The 20,165-nt window shown below is 40.6% G+C and overlaps 1 protein-coding gene across 5 annotated transcripts in view; it reads left to right on the top strand.

The window, feature by feature from the left end:
- Nucleotides 1-3,516: 3,516 nt before the first annotated feature.
- Nucleotides 3,517-20,165, top strand: part of NTNG1 (netrin G1) — a 356,764-nt gene continuing 340,115 nt past the window's right edge. For all 5 annotated transcript variants that reach the window (XM_058303107.2, XM_058303105.2, XM_058303108.2 and 2 more), the window contains exons 1-2: nucleotides 3,517-4,636; nucleotides 11,960-12,714. In XM_058303107.2, coding sequence (XP_058159090.1) covers nucleotides 12,469-12,714 — 246 coding nt within the window. In that variant the 5' untranslated portion in view covers nucleotides 3,517-4,636; nucleotides 11,960-12,468. The remainder of the gene's footprint in view (nucleotides 4,637-11,959; nucleotides 12,715-20,165) is intronic.

Genomic DNA, 20,165 nt, shown 5'->3' with positions numbered 1-20,165 from the left:
TTAAGAAATTTCTGTTGACTTTTTATGGGGGAGAGAGTACAAATGAAAATAAGAAAGGTTTATTCTCCTCCAAACAATTATAGAGTCCTAAAGTTGGAATAGAAAAAGATACATGCAATATTTAAGTAAAACTAGCTGTCTTTTAAATTAGCATATGCTCTCTAAAACAATACAAAAATCCACGTTTGGGTAATTTTTCCATATTATTTAACCAAGCCACCAGTTTTATTATTTCCAAACCATTTTATGCAGTGCCATATATTAGAAGCCACATGGGAGCTGGAAGTTATGTTCTATGAATCAGTCATTAACTAGCAATGGTTTAGACCATTTACTAATCTTCACGATCCAGAATCAATGCAGTAAAGTGTGTATTTTCTGATGTTAAACAATATATCCTTTGTTCTTCTCTCAACCTGAGAAGGAACTAAGACTATTGAGATACCCGTGTTGTGTATGCTTGGTACTCAGTTTTCATTTGTAAATTTAAAGTTTCAAAACAACTGTACTTGATACATCTACAACAGCCCAAAAATGCCTTTCTTGTTTAGGGTGCAGCACCCATACCAGATACTTAGGGCTTGCTAGCAGTTTAAATGCCAAAATATTTAAGCATTAAAAATGCTTGTCAGGTAAGGAACTTCAAAACCTGTCAAAACTACACTGCTAATGGCTCTGTAATAAAACATGTCCCTGAGCACAAAGTAGAGTCAAGAAAGAGCTAAAGGTTTTTATAATTGCTAGAAAGGATTTTTCTATTGGGACATATGGAACAGTTTTTAAAAGGATCTATCACATTGTATGCAATTGGTCAAATAGAGCTTGTCCCTGATTTGAATATATCGGTCATCTAAGTCTTAAATTAATATTGTGAGAGTTAGTACCTGATACCATGAAGACTATAACTGAATCCTGGAAATGGGCAAAAATTGTTCATCCCTGCCATGAACATTTATCTTATGCCTACTTTATGTCAAGGACTTTACAGCATTTATAAGAAGATACATATCTTTTTGGACCTGATATATTGCAAATATGCCATCACCATCAGTTTGGTTTGTTGAAATTGCACATATTTAAACAAACCTGCCAAATCTCTAGAGAGAAGGTTTTTAAGCAGCCAGGAATTGAGAAAATGAACAACAGTTAGAGACCTAACAGGATTAAAAATAATTAAAAATAAATGGATACGTAAGTTGAAGAAGAAGGAGGAATGCATGGACACCAGCTAGAGACCTGACGCCAGTGAACTGAAAGATCAAACAATTCTTCATTAGAAGGAGAGACGAAAAAGTAGAGTTGAAAGGTTAAACAGAACAATAATCCTTTCCAAAGAAAGTTAAATATATATTTCTGCATTTAATGTGTGTATATAAATACATGTTTTATATATATAAAGAGAGAGAGAGAAGACAAAGTATTGTAGGAAAAGTTAAGTATGCCCTAAATTATTCTCCCTGATGCCAAGTGCCAAGAAAATGCCTAAATCAAAAGTCTGATTGGTTTATTGATTTATATTATATAAACAAATGTGTGAGAATATATTCAGGAAAGCTGGCCTAATGTGCAAATGGTAGTTCAACATTAGTTCACTGGTTCTCCTTTTGGTGGAATATATCAGATTTACCCAAAGTGTTTTTTTGGAGAAAAAAAAATCTCTCCTTCCACCTCTTCCTCACTGAAGGAGGTATCACGCTCTAGAGGGGATGGGGTTTTCATGTCAAAATTTTCCTCAGAGTTTTATGGGACCCTCCCTAAAGTTTAGATCCACACTTGTTTTTAGTAATTTACTGAGCCTGTTGAAAATACAGAGCAGATGTTTTGAGAGAAAAACTGATTTCCAGAAGACTGTTCAACCTCCTGTAGAGGGAGAAGCTCATAACTGATGTGGTGGTTTGAAACTGTAGGTACCCCAGAAAAAGCACGTTCTCAAATCGAATCCATTCCTGTGGCTGTGAACCCACTGTAAGTAGGACATTGTGATGAGGTTATTTTCCTTACGAAGGTGTGGCCCTGCTCAGTCAGGATGGGTCTTAATTCTATTAACTGGAGTCAGTTACAAGTAGATTGAAATTCGAGGATGAGAAAGCCAGGAAGCAAGAGAAGGGGGAGACCAGCAGACACCGCCATGTGCCTTGCCATGTGACAAGCTAAGAACCAAGAATCGCCAGCAGGGGGCCCCAGATCGCCACAGTCTTCAGGGAGAAAGCATTGCCTTGATGGCACCTTGATTTGGACTTTTCTTTGAGCTTCAAACTGTGGGCAAATAAGTTCCCCTTGTTTAACCCCACCCATTCCATGTAGTTGCTTGAGTAGCCCAGGAAACTAAAAGAATCGCTCCCCGTGTCAGAAGTATTAGGAATCAGTGTCTGTCCCATAGTCAAACAAGCCCCAGGAATGAGGCAGGCTCCTGGAAGAAGGGGGTTCTAAGAGTGTGTGAGAGAAAAGGGAACTCTTGACCCCTTCAGGAATCAACAGAAAGCTCTTGGTATATCCCAGAAAAGGATTTCCCAAGCACTGTATGGATTTTTTTCCCCTTTCTTTTCGTTGGCTTCAAGAAGGAACTCAGATAAAGCTGAGAATGAGAGCTCAAAAGAAGGGGCTTCCTTGGCTGGAGAGAAAAGGACAGGAGCAAAGGAAAGACAGATCTGTCTGCATTTCAGTTTCCAGGCCAGGAAGCCAAGGAGAAGTCCGGAGGCCACCGGGGGGGTTGTTTCTCAAGACCTGTACCAGATGCTCCCACAGGAAGGGCTGGCCTATGAGCGAGGGCTGGGGGTGGGGGGGTGGGTAAGAGGCTTCTCCCTGTAACCAGGACACTTCAATCCTGGAAGAATATGGCTAAGATTGGGTGAGAAGCCAGAAATGATCACTTCTCTGTGCAAGAACCACTTCCAGAAGTTTCACTCTGGCAATGTCAGGAGGGAATCACAAAACTCCCCAGATTTCTGCACGGGAGGGCACGAAGGGAAGGAGGGCTCATTGCCGCCCCTCAGGTGTTGGAAGGAGGCCTGAATTCTTGGAATCCCTGCCTACTGCCTGGCTGCTCAGGAACCAGGAGGACCGGGCCACAGGATCAGGTCAACAGCCTCTCCCCCAGGTACCCTTCAGCCACTAACCTCCTCCCCCGCGCACCTTGGCGGCGGGGTTGGGGGGCGTGGGGGGGGGGTTGCTCTTATCCCTGTGCTTTCCTTGTGGGGCAAACAGTTGGCACGTAGCTCTGTGATCCCAGTTGATCTCGTGCTCCCACTGGTGGCGAATCCGGCCTTGGGGCTGGGGGCATTAATTCCTTCTCTCGAGAAAGCCAAAGGGGCTGACAGCCCTGCCTCTTCTGAACCTTGAACTTTCTAAAGGGGAATGACTTTCTCAACGAGGAGGTTCGAGGCTTGCACTCTAGGAGCCGCTGGCAGGACTCACAAAGTGTTGGTGGAAAAACACAACCGCAATCCCTGCCGGAGGCTAGGGGTGTGCTTAGAGAACTGTTTGGGAGGAGAAGGAGGAATGAGGGGTGGGACTGGCAGAGGCAGAGATGGGAGGTACATGAGGCAATATTAAAAACCGTGCCTGTCTGGGGCGAGCCCGGGTGGCGGGTAGAGGGTGGTCGTGCAGCCACGGCGCTCCGAGGTGGCGGGAGCGGCGGCCGGAGCAGCAGCAGCACGAGCGAGCCGGACGGAGTTAGGACCGCTCGGAGCGGCCAGGTCTCGAGGTAGTAGAAGGTTTGCAATCCTTCCACTTGCTGGCAGTTGCCGAAGAGCTGCTTTTAAGTGAAACGCACACGCCACCCCTCCGAGGGCTGCGGCTTCCCCGGGTTTGCGTCTTTCTTCCTCCGTGCACCCGCCCCGGCGCGCACTCTTCAATTGGCGCGCGCCCCTAAGTTTGCCGAGAGCTAGCTGCGGGCGCCGAGCGGGGTCCCGGCCGGGCACGGCGGGTGGGGGCGGGGAGCCCGGGCACCGCAATCCAGAAGCGTCGCGGGCCATGTATATTTCATCAACCGGACCTGGGGTGCGTCGCGTCTCGCAGCCATCAGCGCTATGTGCAGTGACATTTCTGACTTGAGTGGAGGAATGCGCGAAGGAAGCCCGGGCGAAATTGGTACTAGAGGATCTCCTTGGCGCCAATGCTAATTGTCCTGATTTATGTCCCTTCCGACTAAGCTCAACGTCTTCATCTGAAATAAAATGCCAGCGGGGCCAAGCAGGGTAGAACCGCCCGGCCGCTGGTTCTGATACCCGGGAATCAGGAAATCATCCTGCGGCTTAAAAAAAAAAAAAAAAAATAGAAATAGGAAAGAAAAAAAAAAAAAAAAAACCTTCAGTAAAAGTTTAAGGAGAGAAGTGGCAGAGGCAGCGGCGCGAGGAGGTGCGGAGGAGAGCCGGCGAGCGGGGGACCGGGCTGGCCAGACCTCCCGAAGGCGGCGATTTGATTATTAATATCACTGTATTTTTGGAGGGAGAGGCACCTTTCTCATCCTCTTTTCCTCTCCGCCCACCCCTCTTCCCTCCTCCTCATCTACCTGTCAAAGTCACTGATCTTTTGCATTTCGGAAGAGGACGTCCACTGGAAGGAATTCCCCCTCCCGGGGCCGGCTCCGAGAGGGGGCGACGCGCAGGAGGCTCCCCACCCCGGGCCCGTGGCGAAGGTAAATGGGCGCAGGGGAGCGGCGCGCGGCGCGGGGCTCTGGGTCCGCGGGGTCCTCCACCGCCGCCCGCCAGCGGCGATCGGGACCCCCCAGGCTGCGGGGACCGGTCCTGTCCACACCCCCTTCTACCCCCCGCCGCGCCCGCGCCCGGGAGGAGGCTCCGCGGGCGCAGCAGCCCCGGGCCCGGGCGCCGCCCCAGGCGCAGTGGGCTGGGCAGGGCCGTGGTCCCGCGCCGTCGGCTCGGCTCCTGCCCGGCGCGAGGGCGAATGGGCTCCCCGGTAAGTGCGGTCTGCTTGCCCCTCCTTCCGCGACCCACGCGTCTCTACCCCTCTTCCTCCGGGCGTCCTCCCCCCTTCAGCCGCCCATGCACTCCACAGGCGGGAGGGAAGGCTCCGGGGGGGGGCGAGCAACTTTGCGAAGCGCCTGGAGGAGGTAGCGTGCCGAGCCACCGCGCGCACACAGCCCGCACACTCTCACACCCACACGCAGGCCCTTCTGGGTGTGCACCCCGAGCGCATTACGTGTCTGTGGGTCGTGTCGAGCGCCTGGGCACCGGGCTGGTGCCTCACCGACGGGCTGCCGTGCACAGGGCGCGCTCTCGCTCTCACACCGGCATCTGACCACACAACGAGCTGGAGGATATTCCCCCTCTTCTTTGTCCAGTTGTCTTTGCTTGGGGGGCGGGGGGTGGGTGGGTAGAGAAGACCAAAAAAAAACCACAAAACACACACACACACACAAAACCAAACCAAAAATCACACACACAAACAAACTTGCCCGGTTGCTGGCCCTGTGGAGCTAGTGGCCATACCGAGAGCTTTTGAAGTCCCCTTCTTTTAATCTCCGTTATTGGTGCGAGATTAAAGCATTACTATATCACTCTCTGCAGGTCGGGAGAAAGGTAAATTGAGAGAGGCAAGACTTGGCGAGATCTGGAGTATTTTCTCAGATTCTTTACTACCGATACATTAATCGGTTGATGGATTCGTCTGGGAATATTGAATTGCTCTCCTGTATGGATCTGTGGATATCTCTATATAATACAAACAATACTGAATATTATTGGGCCCAAAATAACCAATTAAGTGAGTCATACAAGGGAAAACTTAGATTAAAAAAGAAACTGCGCCCTCTGCTGTTTATTTTAGTAACCTCATCCGGGGACCTTTTTTTTTTTTTCCTCCAGAAATCGACTTAAGAGCAGGTTGTCATTTCACAGGACAACGGAGGAAAATTCCTAGCGGGGATTTTAAAGCAACTTTATTTGGAAAAGTCGGAGGTTGCATTCTCATCATTGCATCATGTATAGATTTCCAGTATGTCGAGGCTTTTGTTCCACACTTCCTCTTCCATTTTTTCTTTACCCAGGGAATGATGATTCCAGCACAACACTGAAACTCTTCGCAGTGTTGTTCACCTATGTAAACTCCTACTCCTCACCACCCCCACCCCGCTCTAATTAAGTTAAAGATCATAAATAATGTTTCAAGCCGTACTCATCAACTTCTTGGCATGAACATTAGGAACCAGGTTTCTTTTGTTTTTGTTTTTGTTTTTTGTTTTTTAAGGCCAAGGACATCAAATCACTCGGATTAATGATGTGGTGCTAAGATTTTTATAAACCCGAAGGGATAGTTGAGGGTACCTTTAAATGTTTCTGTGAAGGAAAACAGGAGTGATTCAACAACAAGAATACTGAAATATCTGCAGGAAAACTCAGAACAGCTTCCTCTTCCAATAATGGAGCCACTCGTTACCATAACAGTTTGTCAATCTTTGGAATGGAAAATTCTGAGTAAGACTTAGAATTCCACTAAACATATGGTGAAACTGGCAGTAGATTTGCTCTAGAAATATGGCACTATTTTATGGTTGAAAATACTGAAAGTTTTCTTATCTTACAGAAATGAAAAATGTTAACCAGAAAGAGCTTCCAACAAAATCAGTGTTTCAAATATGCTTACTGGTTTAACTTGTTAGAAAAAGTTTTCCAGAAATCCCTTTTTTTTTGGGAGAGGGGGGTGGCGAGAAACAAGGTTTGTATGATATGACTGGCCCTTGAGGAACATCTCTAACTTTTGGGGAATTAGCAATCACACATTTCATTAAGTATTTTGAACTGTCTCACTTTGAATGCTTTACCCTGCACCCTTTCCCTTTGGCAAAAGAAAGGAAGTTCAAATAACTATGCAAGATTCTTTTCGAAGATAAGCAACTTTCAGTTTTTCATTGAGATAAATTTTGGATTTTTCCGTGGGGATCAGCATACAAACAAAAGATGCATCAAATACTTCGCATATGATGTTGTGCAGCATATATATATCACGGGTGCATTTTCTTTTCTTTTATGGATGTCATGAAATGAGATATATTTCACCACTAAAAACGAACGAGGGGATCAGGATTCCAGGTATTGTCTGTTAATTTAGTGATAATTCCTGTTGCAGAATTTAGAAGGCATTATCTTGAGAAATTTGTAAGAAAGCAGTTCCTTTTTTTTTTTTTTTTTACAGAAAAGCTGTTTTTTAATTAAGATTTTTCTTTTCTCAGCTTTTACTGGGAATGTGTATTGAAATGATTCGTTAGGTTTTTTCAGGAGGAGCCTAATGTATTTTGCTGTTTCCTCTTTTATGTTTGTCATCCCGTGCAAATAAATACCTGTTTTTTAAATTCCCATTATTATTCGAAAAAACTTCAGTTAATACGTTAAATACACTAAGTGATTACACATTTAGTTGATTGGTTTTGTAATTGTATAGATGTGAAGGAGTTTTTATGGTGACAACAGTATCAAGTCGCTTAGAAAGAAATAAAATTTCATGTAATTCGGAAAGTCAAATGTATGTTAATCTGGAAAAATATGTGTGCGTGAATTATATTACATTATAGCTCAGTAAGAGATTAAGCATACTTTAAAAAATAATTTCATTTTCAGAATCCACACTCCTGTTTCAGAACTTTAGGTGGGTGTAGATTTTCTCAAACGTGTATCTGGGATCTTTTATCTCTGAACTTCCTTAAATGAGAATGAAAAATTTCTTATTCATCTGGGAATGAAACACAGAATTTTTCTAGGCTTAATTGATTCTGATATAATTTAATATATTATCCCATCCCAAACATCCTGCAAAATGTGTTATCTGGTTTTCTCTAATCAGTCTTCTCTTGGTGAGAATAGAGATCTTTCAAATACTAAGATGTGCTATTTGGTTTTATTAAGAATCTCATGATAGGCAGTTGCTCATAATATCCAATCAAGTATGAGTAAGATGTGTCACTGATGTTGCAGTACATATTAAATTCCTTATGTTTTGAGAGACAGTTAACAAGAGAATAGAAATATATGTTTTCCATAAATATAACTAGAAAATGCTCTCTTCACAACAAATAAGTGCAAAGGGCAGTCAGTGTATGATAAAATATGTAATATAGCAAATCTCTTTATAACTATGTTAGAAGCTGTTAATTTTGATAGGTTTTGGACTTTGTAGCTATTTTTACCCTTTTAGATTTTTCAATGGAATATGATTATAGTCAATTTTCTTTTTGTTCCTACCCATTCAGAAACATGCATATTTATAAAATGCTTAATGTCTATGAGGAATGAGTCAATAGCTGTCTATTTCAGGTGCCCCTGAAGAGCTGAGTATTTCTGGAATAAATAACCTACTAACACCACCCCCACCTGCTAGTGAGATTATGTAACAAAATGAATGCCTAACGCCAACTAGATTTAGTAGATTTTCTGGCAATATTTTCTTCTCAGATGTTGATGAAATTGACAATTGTGCTTGGATTACAGTGTCTATGTTTTTATTCATTATCGCCTCCATGTAATTTTTTTTCCCATGTAATAAGTTTTTTTTCTGATGAAGGCATGGGGCTGCCTACTAGTGTATGCAAAGTTAATCCAAGGTGGAAGGGAATTAGCTACAGAATTCTGGAGAAAGGTGTGTTCCATGAATGCCAATCCATTTTATAGCCTGTTTAAGTGCTTATCAATACTGTCTATCACCTTGCGGGCTATAGCATAATTTTGTATTTTTACATCGGCTCTGCACATCTGTATACCAGTTAGAGATCTAAGGAGTGCTCAGAGCATATTAATTTTTTTTTTAACTCGAAAAAGACTTCTCAGTATTTTAGTTTACGGGTAGAGCTGATAGCATTATTTGATTGCCGCGAGTGCCCAAGGTTTGCCAAGTAAGGAACTATATCTGAGGCTGCCCAGGACGCTTCTGAAGTTGCTTACATTTAGGGGATCCGGACACCTGAGACAAATTCAAAGCCCGCACTACTTGACAGTTAGTTCACTTATGGACTAGAAGGGAAGGCTTCGTACATTAAGTCCCCAAATATGTCATTGACTGTCCTTCTCATAATCAGTTTGCTGAGCTATTTGCTCTGATGACCCAGCTTTTAAGAAGGTATCGATCATTTTAACCTGGTTGAAAGCCAGGAGCCAGTGCCATTAGGTAATGGAAGTTAAGGTGTAAATAATAAGCTATTTTTACATTATTTTATTTGCTTCAAAAACTTCATGATTATACTTTGATAGTAAATTCCTGATTTTGACAGAGGCTTCTTTTCCACTGTGCATTATGGAAGTTCATATATCGGATTTAATTCCTTAGTCATTTTAACTTAAGAGGATTTTTAAAAAATGCATGTATTAACTGAAAAGTAGAGCAACCTCAAAAAAAAGGTCACTTTATAAGTGGTACTAGAAACATAAAAATTAGAATAAAAATTCAAATAATTATGTTAAGGAACAGCTTAGGTACCCCTCTGCTCGTGAGCTGTAATATGCCGTGGTCAATATCTTTTTCTGTGTCAATGGGAGCTCATTAAATGTAAATTCTGCAGTCTAACTGAGCTATTGTCATGTTGGTGCTTGCCAAAGCTTGACATTTTTAATACATTAATAATATGTCTGTAATGTAATGGAAAACTATTAATCACAACTGGTTATGTGCCAGAAATTTAAGTTATAATTGGCTGCTGCTTGTCAGGGTCGTCTGTCGTCAGTCCTGCCTCTGCCTAATATTCAGCGATCTTGCTCTCCTCTGCATTTTTCCTTGTCAGTTCTCTAAATTCCATCAATGGTGCAGTCCATAATTCTGTGTAATGACCATCATTATAATTCCAGTATACCTTAATGAGAATTCTTTCCACTGGGATGGCTGTTGTGTCAGGGACACACTTTTCCTTAGTGTCCAAATTTTTCATGTACAAATGTATGGTCACCCTTTATTTTGTGGTTGCATTAAGGTGAAATGTGGATGAGGACAGAATAACTAAGAATAAATGGGCTGAGGAATGACATTTATTGGTTTAAAAAAATAGGAAGACTAATCTCAGGGAGCTAAGATTATATACCTAAAGCCATACTTTGAAAATATAAAAACTTGGCACGAGATGCTCACTCTATTCAAACTCACAGCAGTCCACTGCACTTCTTCAATATTGCCTTGTACTTAGTAAATAAGTATCTGTATATTTAAAACCAAGAAATGAAGGTAATATTTTCTGGTCTAGTAGATTTTACACTGCTTCAGTTGTAATGCCCAGCTCCCCACAGCTGAAAATGTTCTTTTCTTATCATAATAAAGTAGTAAGCATATTTGAAAAATGCATCTAGAAAATGTAAATTTGTGTTATTTTAGCAGCTTTTCACATGATTAATTGTAAAATTATTAGATGTTTCTGAAAATATCAACTTACAAATTGCTAATGAAACTGAAAGAAATGGAGGCTATAATAGCCACAACACATGCTTCTCTGTAATTTTTTTTCTTTTTAGCTTAAGATTTCAAGATGTATTCAAGACAGTATAGTCTTTACATTATGGGGAAGAAGCAGATTCAAATCTGTAATTTATACATGTTTAGACAAACTGCTAATTATTACTTCATAGGAACTAAAATATTCAACACTCTTCCTAATAGAAAATATCACAAATTGCAACTGTATGATAACATTTTATGAATTGAATATAATGAAAATTGCACTTGCATCCATAAAGCAATTATTATAAATTACTTTGCTATGGAAACACAATCCAACCATCTGTTGGCATTTCATAGTCTCTGAGGCTTAGTTCATTTTAAGATGGCACATTATTTAAATGTAGAGAATTCCTTTTATAAGATTGTTTGAAGATAGTGAACTTCCATATTTAAACTGTTTAATGTGAATTGAAGAGTCTATAATGGAATTTTCCAAAATGGTAGGCTTTTTTGATCCTTTTTGAATTGTTTAAAAAATACTTAAATATGGGGACCATGAATAAGGTCAAACTGAGCAAATATAGTTTTTTCAATACCTGGAATCAAAATATTAGTGTTTGTTTAGGTTTGGGTAGTGATCTCAAAAGAGAAAAGTTGCCAGTTAAATTCACCATTGACTCCTACTCATAATTACGTAGACTGCATTATCAGTTAACTCAAAGTGCTTTTTAATAGTAATTTTTATTTTCTCCTAGAATTATTCTGCTTCATGGCTTGTTAACTCACCCTCAGATATTTTTATATGTGCATTTTAAATTGTGCATTTTACTACAGAGCTTTTAGTTTTAAAGCAGTGTGTAATATCCGCCTTTGGGACAAATTCCATTCTGTTAGAGAAAGTAACTGCAAATACAGATGTAATGGCTATAAAAAGATGTAAGAAAACAGAAAATTCATATGAAAGGAAAATTTGCTCCTTTGGTTTTAATTTTGAATAATTTTTCAGAGAGCCGACTTATATTTATCACTAAATACAGCTAAACAAAAGATGCTGGATTCTTCCAGTATAATGAACAAATCCAAAGGGGCAGGCTCATGGCAACAGTGCTAGTTTACACTCCAGCTAACAAAAGCTAAGAAATGTACAAGGAATTTGGAGATTTTTGGGTCTCTTTGCCAAGAGACAAAAGGCATACAAGTAGTTGTCATGTCTTTATCATTATCATAAAAGCTCTCCTTTCCCCTGTAGTTCTCCTGGAAGATTGCCAATATACATGAACTATTTAAATCTAGCCATTTCCTACCAGTTTTGTCAAGATGGAAATATAATTTTTGAAGTGAAAACCTGTAACTTACCTGGAGCACACACACATCTGTCTTTGTTGTAGAAGGGTTAAATCCTTCATATTAAAATTCTCTCCAATGTGAATGAGTTCTGTGGTTTGCTCATTCTAGCAGAGCCGCTGAGTAAAGGTTATCCATATTACACCAATTTGACTTATATTGCATCAGATCTCCAAAATGTCAACATATCATACATTTCTTAATGCATTGATTCTGGGACAATAACTCTTACTCTTATTGTTTCTAAAAGGGTGTTGGTGCCAGAAGAAAAGAATGATTGATGGGAAGCAGACACCGGCTATAGGCACTCATCCCTTGGCTTCAGATACTGATATCTCAGCGCATCTGAGCATCCCCCGTGAGCCGTGAACACCGAGGATCACTCAGAGTTATCGGATGGACAACGGAAGACCCATCTCTTGGCTCAATTATCTGCTACATCTTTTACAAGAACCAAACTAGAACTAAGTCTACTAGATACGTGCTAGGACAAAGAAAAAGCTGCAAGTTGTCCTTAACTCCTGTCACACAAGTATGTTAGGTGTCCAACAAAGTCCTCGATATACCCGAACATGTACAGTATCTTAACACTTCACATTTGGAGGTGGAATCTGCTTTGAGGTCTCGTCCTCTTTTTTTTTTTCATATACAGACCTACCTACATATAGGCATATATGTGTATGTATATGTAAAATAGACACAGATCACAGATCAGCAAACTTTGCTTGAGTTACCACAAAGACTGCCAAGAAATCAGAGATGTATTTGTCAAGATTCTTGTCCATCCATGCCCTCTGGGTTACAGTGTCCTCAGTGATGCAGCCTTACCCTTTGGTGTGGGGACATTATGATGTGTGTAAGACTCAGATTTACACAGAAGAAGGAAAAGTTTGGGATTACATGGCCTGCCAGCCGGAATCCATGGACATGACAAAATATCTGAAAGTGAAATTGGATCCTCCGGATATTACCTGTGGAGACCCTCCGGAGACATTCTGTGCAATGGTGAGGCAACACTTTTCAGTAGATTATTTCATATTAAGTAGGGGCAGGTTGTATATGCATACAGTTGTGGTGAGTGTGAAGATTCAATCATGCAATGTGCTGGACCTTCAGGGGGCGGATTTGTGTTCACAGGCTAGCTTCCTTCTCAGTGGAGGCTTGCACTTCCTGGAATTAGAATTTTCACAGTGTGACTAATGCACTGGCACTTACCCTCTGCTTCCCTGCACCCAAAGGTTCACTGTGGCAATTATGTATACATTGGTGCACTGTGTATATTATTATGAAAAGAAAAGCCAACTCAAGGTGAAATTTCACATCGGAGATTGGGAATATGATTAGGTCATAGGAGTTAGGATCAAGATAAAATCCACTGGGAAACGAACTCTTGAAAACAGAAAGCTTTCTTCATACACCCAAGTTCCATAGCGCAAGGCTAAAACAGACCTTGTGGTTGTCTTCATTTGAAAACTGCTGTGATTTGGAAGTCATTGGTTAGGAGATCAGTGAGAAGAGAAGCAGAGGAGGATAGAGGTACTGATGTCTTGAGAAATTTTCCAGTAAAGTCTTATTTGCTAACTTGTGCAAGTCCTTATTTTCAAGGGTCACAATTTTCTATAGATATTTTAAAGATGAATGTTAAAACAGACTTTCTGAAAACTGTGATCTGGGGCATACAAATTCAGATACTATCCTTTCGATGAGCAACATTACAGAATTCATTGTTCTCATGGTTTGGATCCTTTTTGGGGGCGTGGAAAGTTAAATACCACAACATTGGAGCATCACATTGAATCTTCACTAAGGATATAGCTGAACATATACCTATGAAGTATTAGTAAAGAGATCGATAATTAAAATGATGTAAATTAATGTGTTGTAGAATTCAGACAGCATATTCATTTGGTTTATGTTGTGGTCTTTTATTATAGGTCATTTTTATATGATACACGAACTGTGATCCCATTTTTCTCACATAATAGATATAATAGTATGGCAGGTTTTAATAGTATTCTTACCTGACTTTATTATCTTGAACTTGGCCTGGCATTTTCAGGATAGTAAAACTATTAATCAAAGGAGCATCTGTTCTCAGTCCCCAGTGGGTTAAATTAGCATAAGATCATCCTAAAACTAGCATTATAGAAAAGGTTTTGTAACCGGAAACAATTTTGAGCAATAAAGAGCGTTCTCACCTAAAAGCTAAAGGTTTGCTATTTTTCAGAAGTGCCTTTGGGGACTGGTTTGAATTATAGTCTAAATCTGATTTTGTGGAGAGTGAGAAAAAGAGCTTAGCTATTAGGTGTCACTATGACTAAAGTGCCCTAAAAGACTAAATATTTCAAAGAGAGGACCCGTCTCTCTGGGAAATAGGTATGTGCTTTGCAAAGAAGTTGCATTTTAGAAAGTAGAGACTTCCAGAAAAGGAGCTCATTCAAACACATTAGCCGAGCTATAAGAATTCTGTAGAAAAGCAGGGGAATTTGTTGACTTTATTCAAGGTCTTTAATGACTTCTCCTGAAAAGATCAAATTTAAGATCTGGTTGCAAATCTGGGGTGAAACTGCCATTCAGGTGGTAGGTTATGCAGTCTTCAGCAGAGGATGAGTTCTTCGTATATTAAGAACACTCCAGCTCTATGTAATGTGCTTGCATGACACTTGTATAACATAATGCCTCTTCTGGAATTGTTGAATAATTTACAGATCTAAGTAAAACAACAAATATTTTTTCTCAGGGTTCAGTTTCCACCTGCCTATGCCCTGTATACTGTATTCACAGGGTAATTTGTACATGTAGCTTACCTGTTCTCAGCCTCTGGCAAGAGATTGCTTGCTTAGCTTTGCTCCTGTCTATCACAGTGAAGGGTGTACCTGGTGTCTTCAGCAGCCCTCATTCTCCCATCGTGAGTGGGAAAGGGCCCATTACAGGGCTTGCCTTGCCTGCCTTCTGTGAGGACCTGGTCTGAGGTCCTGAAACAAGGACCAAGAAACAAGGCCGATTCCTTCCAGTTCACCAGCTAAGTGATCTAAGAGACCCAATGAGAAAAAAGAATTAAAATGATATCCCTCAGCTTTCCTAAGTGCAGTAACATCTACCTTTCTCTGTTTACACAAAATCCTTTTAAAAGGATGCATGCTAATACGATGAAGATATTTGGAAACCTGGGTGTGTTTAAACTTGCCATTAAGCAGAATCGTTTTCCAAGGGAGAGTGTGATGCTTATGAGATGTTTCCTATCAGTACTTAATTTGTATTCCTTAATATGTGTATTATTGGCACAGGAGATTTAATAATCTATTCTTTAACTGTACGCTTTGGGGCTATGTGGATGCATATCATATACCAAGTCAATAATAATGGACTAATATAGCAACACATTCTCCCCATTGTTTTGGATTTTCCGTAATATTCTTTAGTGTAAGAGTTCCTGACAGAAAGCCACAAAGCTGTCTCAGGGCACTGTCATATCAGACCTGTTTAGGTGCTTGCTCCTTAGCCCAGGGTCTAATGGGAATCCATAAAGTCCTTTGTGTTCCGACTTACACCTCCCTCCCCGAGAGTCGTTATGGCCTATTACATCAGGGTACCTGCCACATGGGCACGATCACCACTCAGCTCCTCTATGTAAATGTTTGCTGCAAAGTGTTTTCCGTAATCACCTGCACAGTTAGTGACACCCTTATTAGCTATGACTATAGCAATTCTGAGCACCGAGGGGACATTCGGTCAGAGAAATATGCTGCCATTCCCATAGCCGAATTATTTAACATAGAGTCGAAGTGCATTGGCAATGCATTAAAGTGTCTGTTGCTGCTTTTTGCATTTACTCCATCCTTATCCACCAGTGACCATCCGTGTATGCTGCACTTGCTTTAACGTAGAATGACATTTTAGGAAAAAGGAGCACACGAATGTGGCCGTCAATTCCATTGGAAAAAGAGATCTCTGCTTCTTAACCTTGATGCCCTAGTTAATTAGTCTTTCATGTCAAGCGATTTTAAATTGTCCTATATTAATTGGACCAACATTTATAAACATTAGTTTCTGTGAGCATTCTGCCATTTCTAATTATGGTAATAGAATAGGGATACCCACACATGCAAATGCACACACACATTCTGTTTGTATGTATATGGATTGTGTATGATAAGAACCATACATTTTCTTCTCAATATAATCTATTCCTCTAATTTGCTTGATGACTAAAAAAGGCCTCTGCTTTTATGAAGGGGGAGGAATCCGAAGGGAGAGAAGACTAACAGTTTTTTAATGCTGGAAGAGCTTGCTAGTATAGATCCAGTTCTTCAAGCCACATTAAAAGCTCCAGGTAGCACAGCTTTGTCAGAAAACATATATCATCTCATGACTACAATTTGTTTCAGTTTGCATAAAAAACAGAGAACATGATCTGAACCTGTGTGTAAAGCTGACGTGACAACACGAAGCTGTGACTTGTTCTTTGTGTTTAGACAAAGTTAACTGTCATATCTCTATGCAACACCCCAGTGGCTTAAAAATGGCAGAATTATCTGCAATTATCTCCAGCCTGCAGCTAATTTCTGGATAAGTTAAAGAAGCTTTGAAAAGATGCCTACAGACGGAAGAAGTCATGTGCATTTGTACAATTTATGGAGCAGAAGTGCTGATGATCGTAGAAATGTGAGCCCTTGAGTGCTGCTATAGATTTCATAGCCAATCAAAACTAAATTAGGAAACAAAGATTATTAAAAAGTCTTCTGTGCATGTAATTTTGGCATAATATTATGAGGTGGACATTAAATGTTTCCCTCAGAGATTTTCGGCATCATTAATGCAGCATGCCTTTAATTACAACTAGGCTCATATTACTAAAAAAATGGAGAAAATAAAGCACACTGTGGTGTAGTTAGCAAAACCCTCATTATGTTTACTGAAATAATTAAAAGAAAGGGTATAATTATTCTAAATAAAATGTCAGACATTGAAAAGAAAATGGATTTTCTTTAGGAAATTTTTCTAATGTAAGCCTGTGCTCTTGATCGGAATTTATTCGAACACCGAAACAGGTCCATTGGTGATCATTCCATACTGTGCCATTTCTAGACAGGCTCCTATTAAGAAAAAAAAAAACAACTTTAGCTAGTGTAAGCACTGTGGGTAGAGCATATTTTACCATGTTCAAGTGGAATTTACAAAATAGTAGAAAGCGTTTGTGTTCTATGATTTTAAAGGCATGATGGGATGGATGAGTGAATGGAAATGCATAGTCTCAGGGCTATTATTAGGAATTTCTGATTTGATATCGGCTCAGGTTGCCATCTGGTGGTTATCAGATGGCCTTTGTGGAATTAATTTGATAAACTTAGGTACCTTTTCAATGACACGAAATTAATATCAATTTTCAAAAACTTGAAAGTGGCATTCAAGTATGTAAGAATCAAATAATCTTAAAAATACACACTGCTCACATGAAACATAATTCAATAAATAAATGAAGTTTTAATAACAACCATATCTTTCATTTGAACTTATTTATTCCTTAATTATGCCAGAAAGGACTTTAAAAAGATTTTCAGTTCCTTCATTATTAACACTTCATTGTTATTATTTCCTTATTTAAAATTATTCCTTAGAAAAGTTTAATTTATGTTTGTGATGAATTAAGTTCCAGGGACATCACTCTTTCTAATGTATCATTATATCAAGTGTTTCCTTGTTAAGGGACCTACAATAGCTCCTTATTATCAATCGCATGAAGTTCAGAGTTCTGAACCAGACTTAAATGTGGATAAAAACAAGATTTATTTCCTACTGCTTCTCTTCAGAATCGTGTGGCACCTTCAGGGGGCTTCCAGCTGGCAACCTCATTGAAAGGGGGCTACTGGATTTGGTTTGAAGCTGCACTGATACAGGGAGAGGTCGGGGAAGGGAGCTGGTGAGAATTATGTTGGAGCTAACAAAAGCTAAAACCGCTTCATGGACATGTTCCTAGCCAATGCTCTGTATGTGCACAAGTGCCCTTCTCTCCATTGGACTAATGTTTCATGAATATTATTACAGACTACTGTGTGCAGAGGAAATGAACAGAACATATTGCACATGCAAAACACGGTAGCAGCAGTGAGACTCAAGGTCAAATAATATATGGTCCCTGACCCTTATTAATACAAAGTAGTACTTTGAGTGTAGGAGAGCAGAGAATTAAGACCAATTCTCAGAATTTAACGGCAAACCAATAGTTTGCTACTTGTAGAAATGCACTTGGAAAATACTACCAAAGGCCATGTGCTTAATGTTAAACATTGCCTGAAAAAGAAGAGGAAAAACAGCTGGATGGAGTGGGTAGAGAATTAAATGAAAGCCTAGTGACCTGGTTAAGGGTAGAATGACTTTTTGTATCTGGCAGAATGGAAGAGGAACAAAATATCACAGAATCTAGTAAGTTAGACTGCATAGATACATGCTGCTTAATTTAGTAGCTGCTAGAATGAGATAAACATGATCATTCTTACGCAAGGATTTGGGGGAAGTATTTAACTGAATGCAAAACTGAAAGAATTTTTAAGATACAATGTGAAACTTCAAAATAATGACTGCCTTATGATGGTCATTTTGTGTCCCCTGTGAGGTAATCTTGTTTCCTCTAAATTTAGAGGAACATCACTTAGAAGGTCTAAGCAGTATCCCAAGAATACAAGAGTTAGTCCAGACTGCTTTAGGGGTTAAAGGGGTTCTGGTCGGTTATCCCTCAACTCTGGTTCTCTTGGGCATATTTTCAAGACTTTGGGGCGAGTTTGCTCTCCTTTTTTTTGGAATAGGAAGTAGGTTTTAGACTAGCATCTTGACCCTCTGACTTGAGGATGGGTGTCATCATCCCAAAAGCTCCTCTCCTCACATCTTTTCTCTTACCAGGACAAAGAGAAGATATTCCCTTTGCTTAAAATAGTTTGAGCTCTTCAACACTGACCCCGATCTGATCCCACCCTTCCTCCCAGGCCTAGCTCAAGTTGGTTTCTCCACAAGCTTCTCGTCAATTTCAGCTCATATTTTCCTCTTGGCCTTTTTTTTTTTAATCGCCCGCTCCCCCTTGTGACTTTTGCCTGCTGCCTGCTCTGTGTCCATTTGCTGTGGGTTCTTCTGTGTCTGTATTTATTTCATTTCCCCTCCCCCCTTGCGGCTCGCTTGCTGTCTGCTCTCTACGTCCATTCGTTGCCTGCTCTTCTGTGTTTTGCTTCTCCCTTTTTTGTTGGGTCACCTTGCTGAGTGGGCTCTCCGCCGTACTTGTGAGCCAGGTGGCACTTCACTGCGTCTGCGGGTGGGGCGGCGCTTGCGGGCTGGCGGCTCTCCGCAGCGTGAGGGCGAGCCTGCCTTCACAAGGAGGCCCCCAGCCGCGAACCCAGGACCTCCGGTATGGTAGACGGGAACCCCACTGAGCCACAGCCGCTTCCCTCCTCTTGGCCTTTAACTCCTTCTGCTCTTAATCTATAAAGATCAAACAGTCAGCCCTGCCTGTGTTCTCTAATTGTTAATTCCACAATTTTGTGCTTCATTACATCTTACTGATTTGTTTCACGTATGTTCTACATCCTGGCTCTAGAACTAGAGCACACTCTTTAAGTGGGATAATATAGGAGAGAACCTATGGTGCTGTATACTCTGACAGAGGGTAGAAACTCAGCAGAGACTAGGCACTAGATTAATTTTATACTTCATAGCATTTGACCTATTCCTAGGCTACCAGTCCATGATAAGAACATGCTTTCTGCTGACTAATTGATCAAATGATTGAATATAGCTTTTGATTTTCCATGATGTTTTCTATTTCTTGACTTGTGTCATCATGCTATTGTGTTTGTTTCTCTTTAAGTGAAGAGACAACTAGAAAAAGCATTGTAGTTGACTTAGCTCTTCTAGTTTAACTTTCCCACTTAAGCAGCTTATGATGGTATCACGAGAGAGGTGGACATCGTGAGGAAGGAGGGATTGGTAAGGAGGCAGGACGTGAGACTTAGGCAGTCTCTCCTCTGGGCCTTGTTCTCTTTTGTCTGGACTCGAGAGTGCTTCTGGAGGTGGAAGGAAGACAGCTTCTGCCACACAGTGGAGAGTGAAGCTGGAAGAGCTCCATGGGAGCAACAAACGGAAGATGAGTAAATTCACATGGTAAACTATGCTCCGGTCTTTAAAACTTGTTTTAAATTGATCTACAGTGAGAAATACATTTTATATTGGAACTCAGTAAACACACACACAGCTAGAACAAAAGCTTCACAAGACAGTACTTTCCCTTTCGTTGTACTATGTCCTGTGTATTTTATCTTCCTTTCGATTCATTTTCCTTATGTGACAAGTAATTAAAAATTATATACTGATAATTGGTCCACAAATTATATGTAGCACTGTTTTTTCAAATTTTCATTCTACATGCCATGTGATTTCCTTTTATAAATTCATCTTTCTTTTATGCTTTTAAG

The sequence above is a fragment of the Dasypus novemcinctus genome, chromosome 9, assembly GCF_030445035.2.
Source record: "Dasypus novemcinctus isolate mDasNov1 chromosome 9, mDasNov1.1.hap2, whole genome shotgun sequence".
Taxonomy (NCBI): domain Eukaryota; kingdom Metazoa; phylum Chordata; class Mammalia; order Cingulata; family Dasypodidae; genus Dasypus; species Dasypus novemcinctus.
The sequence above is the reverse complement of the archived record's forward strand: the minus strand, read 5'-3'. Positions and strand labels throughout refer to the sequence as shown.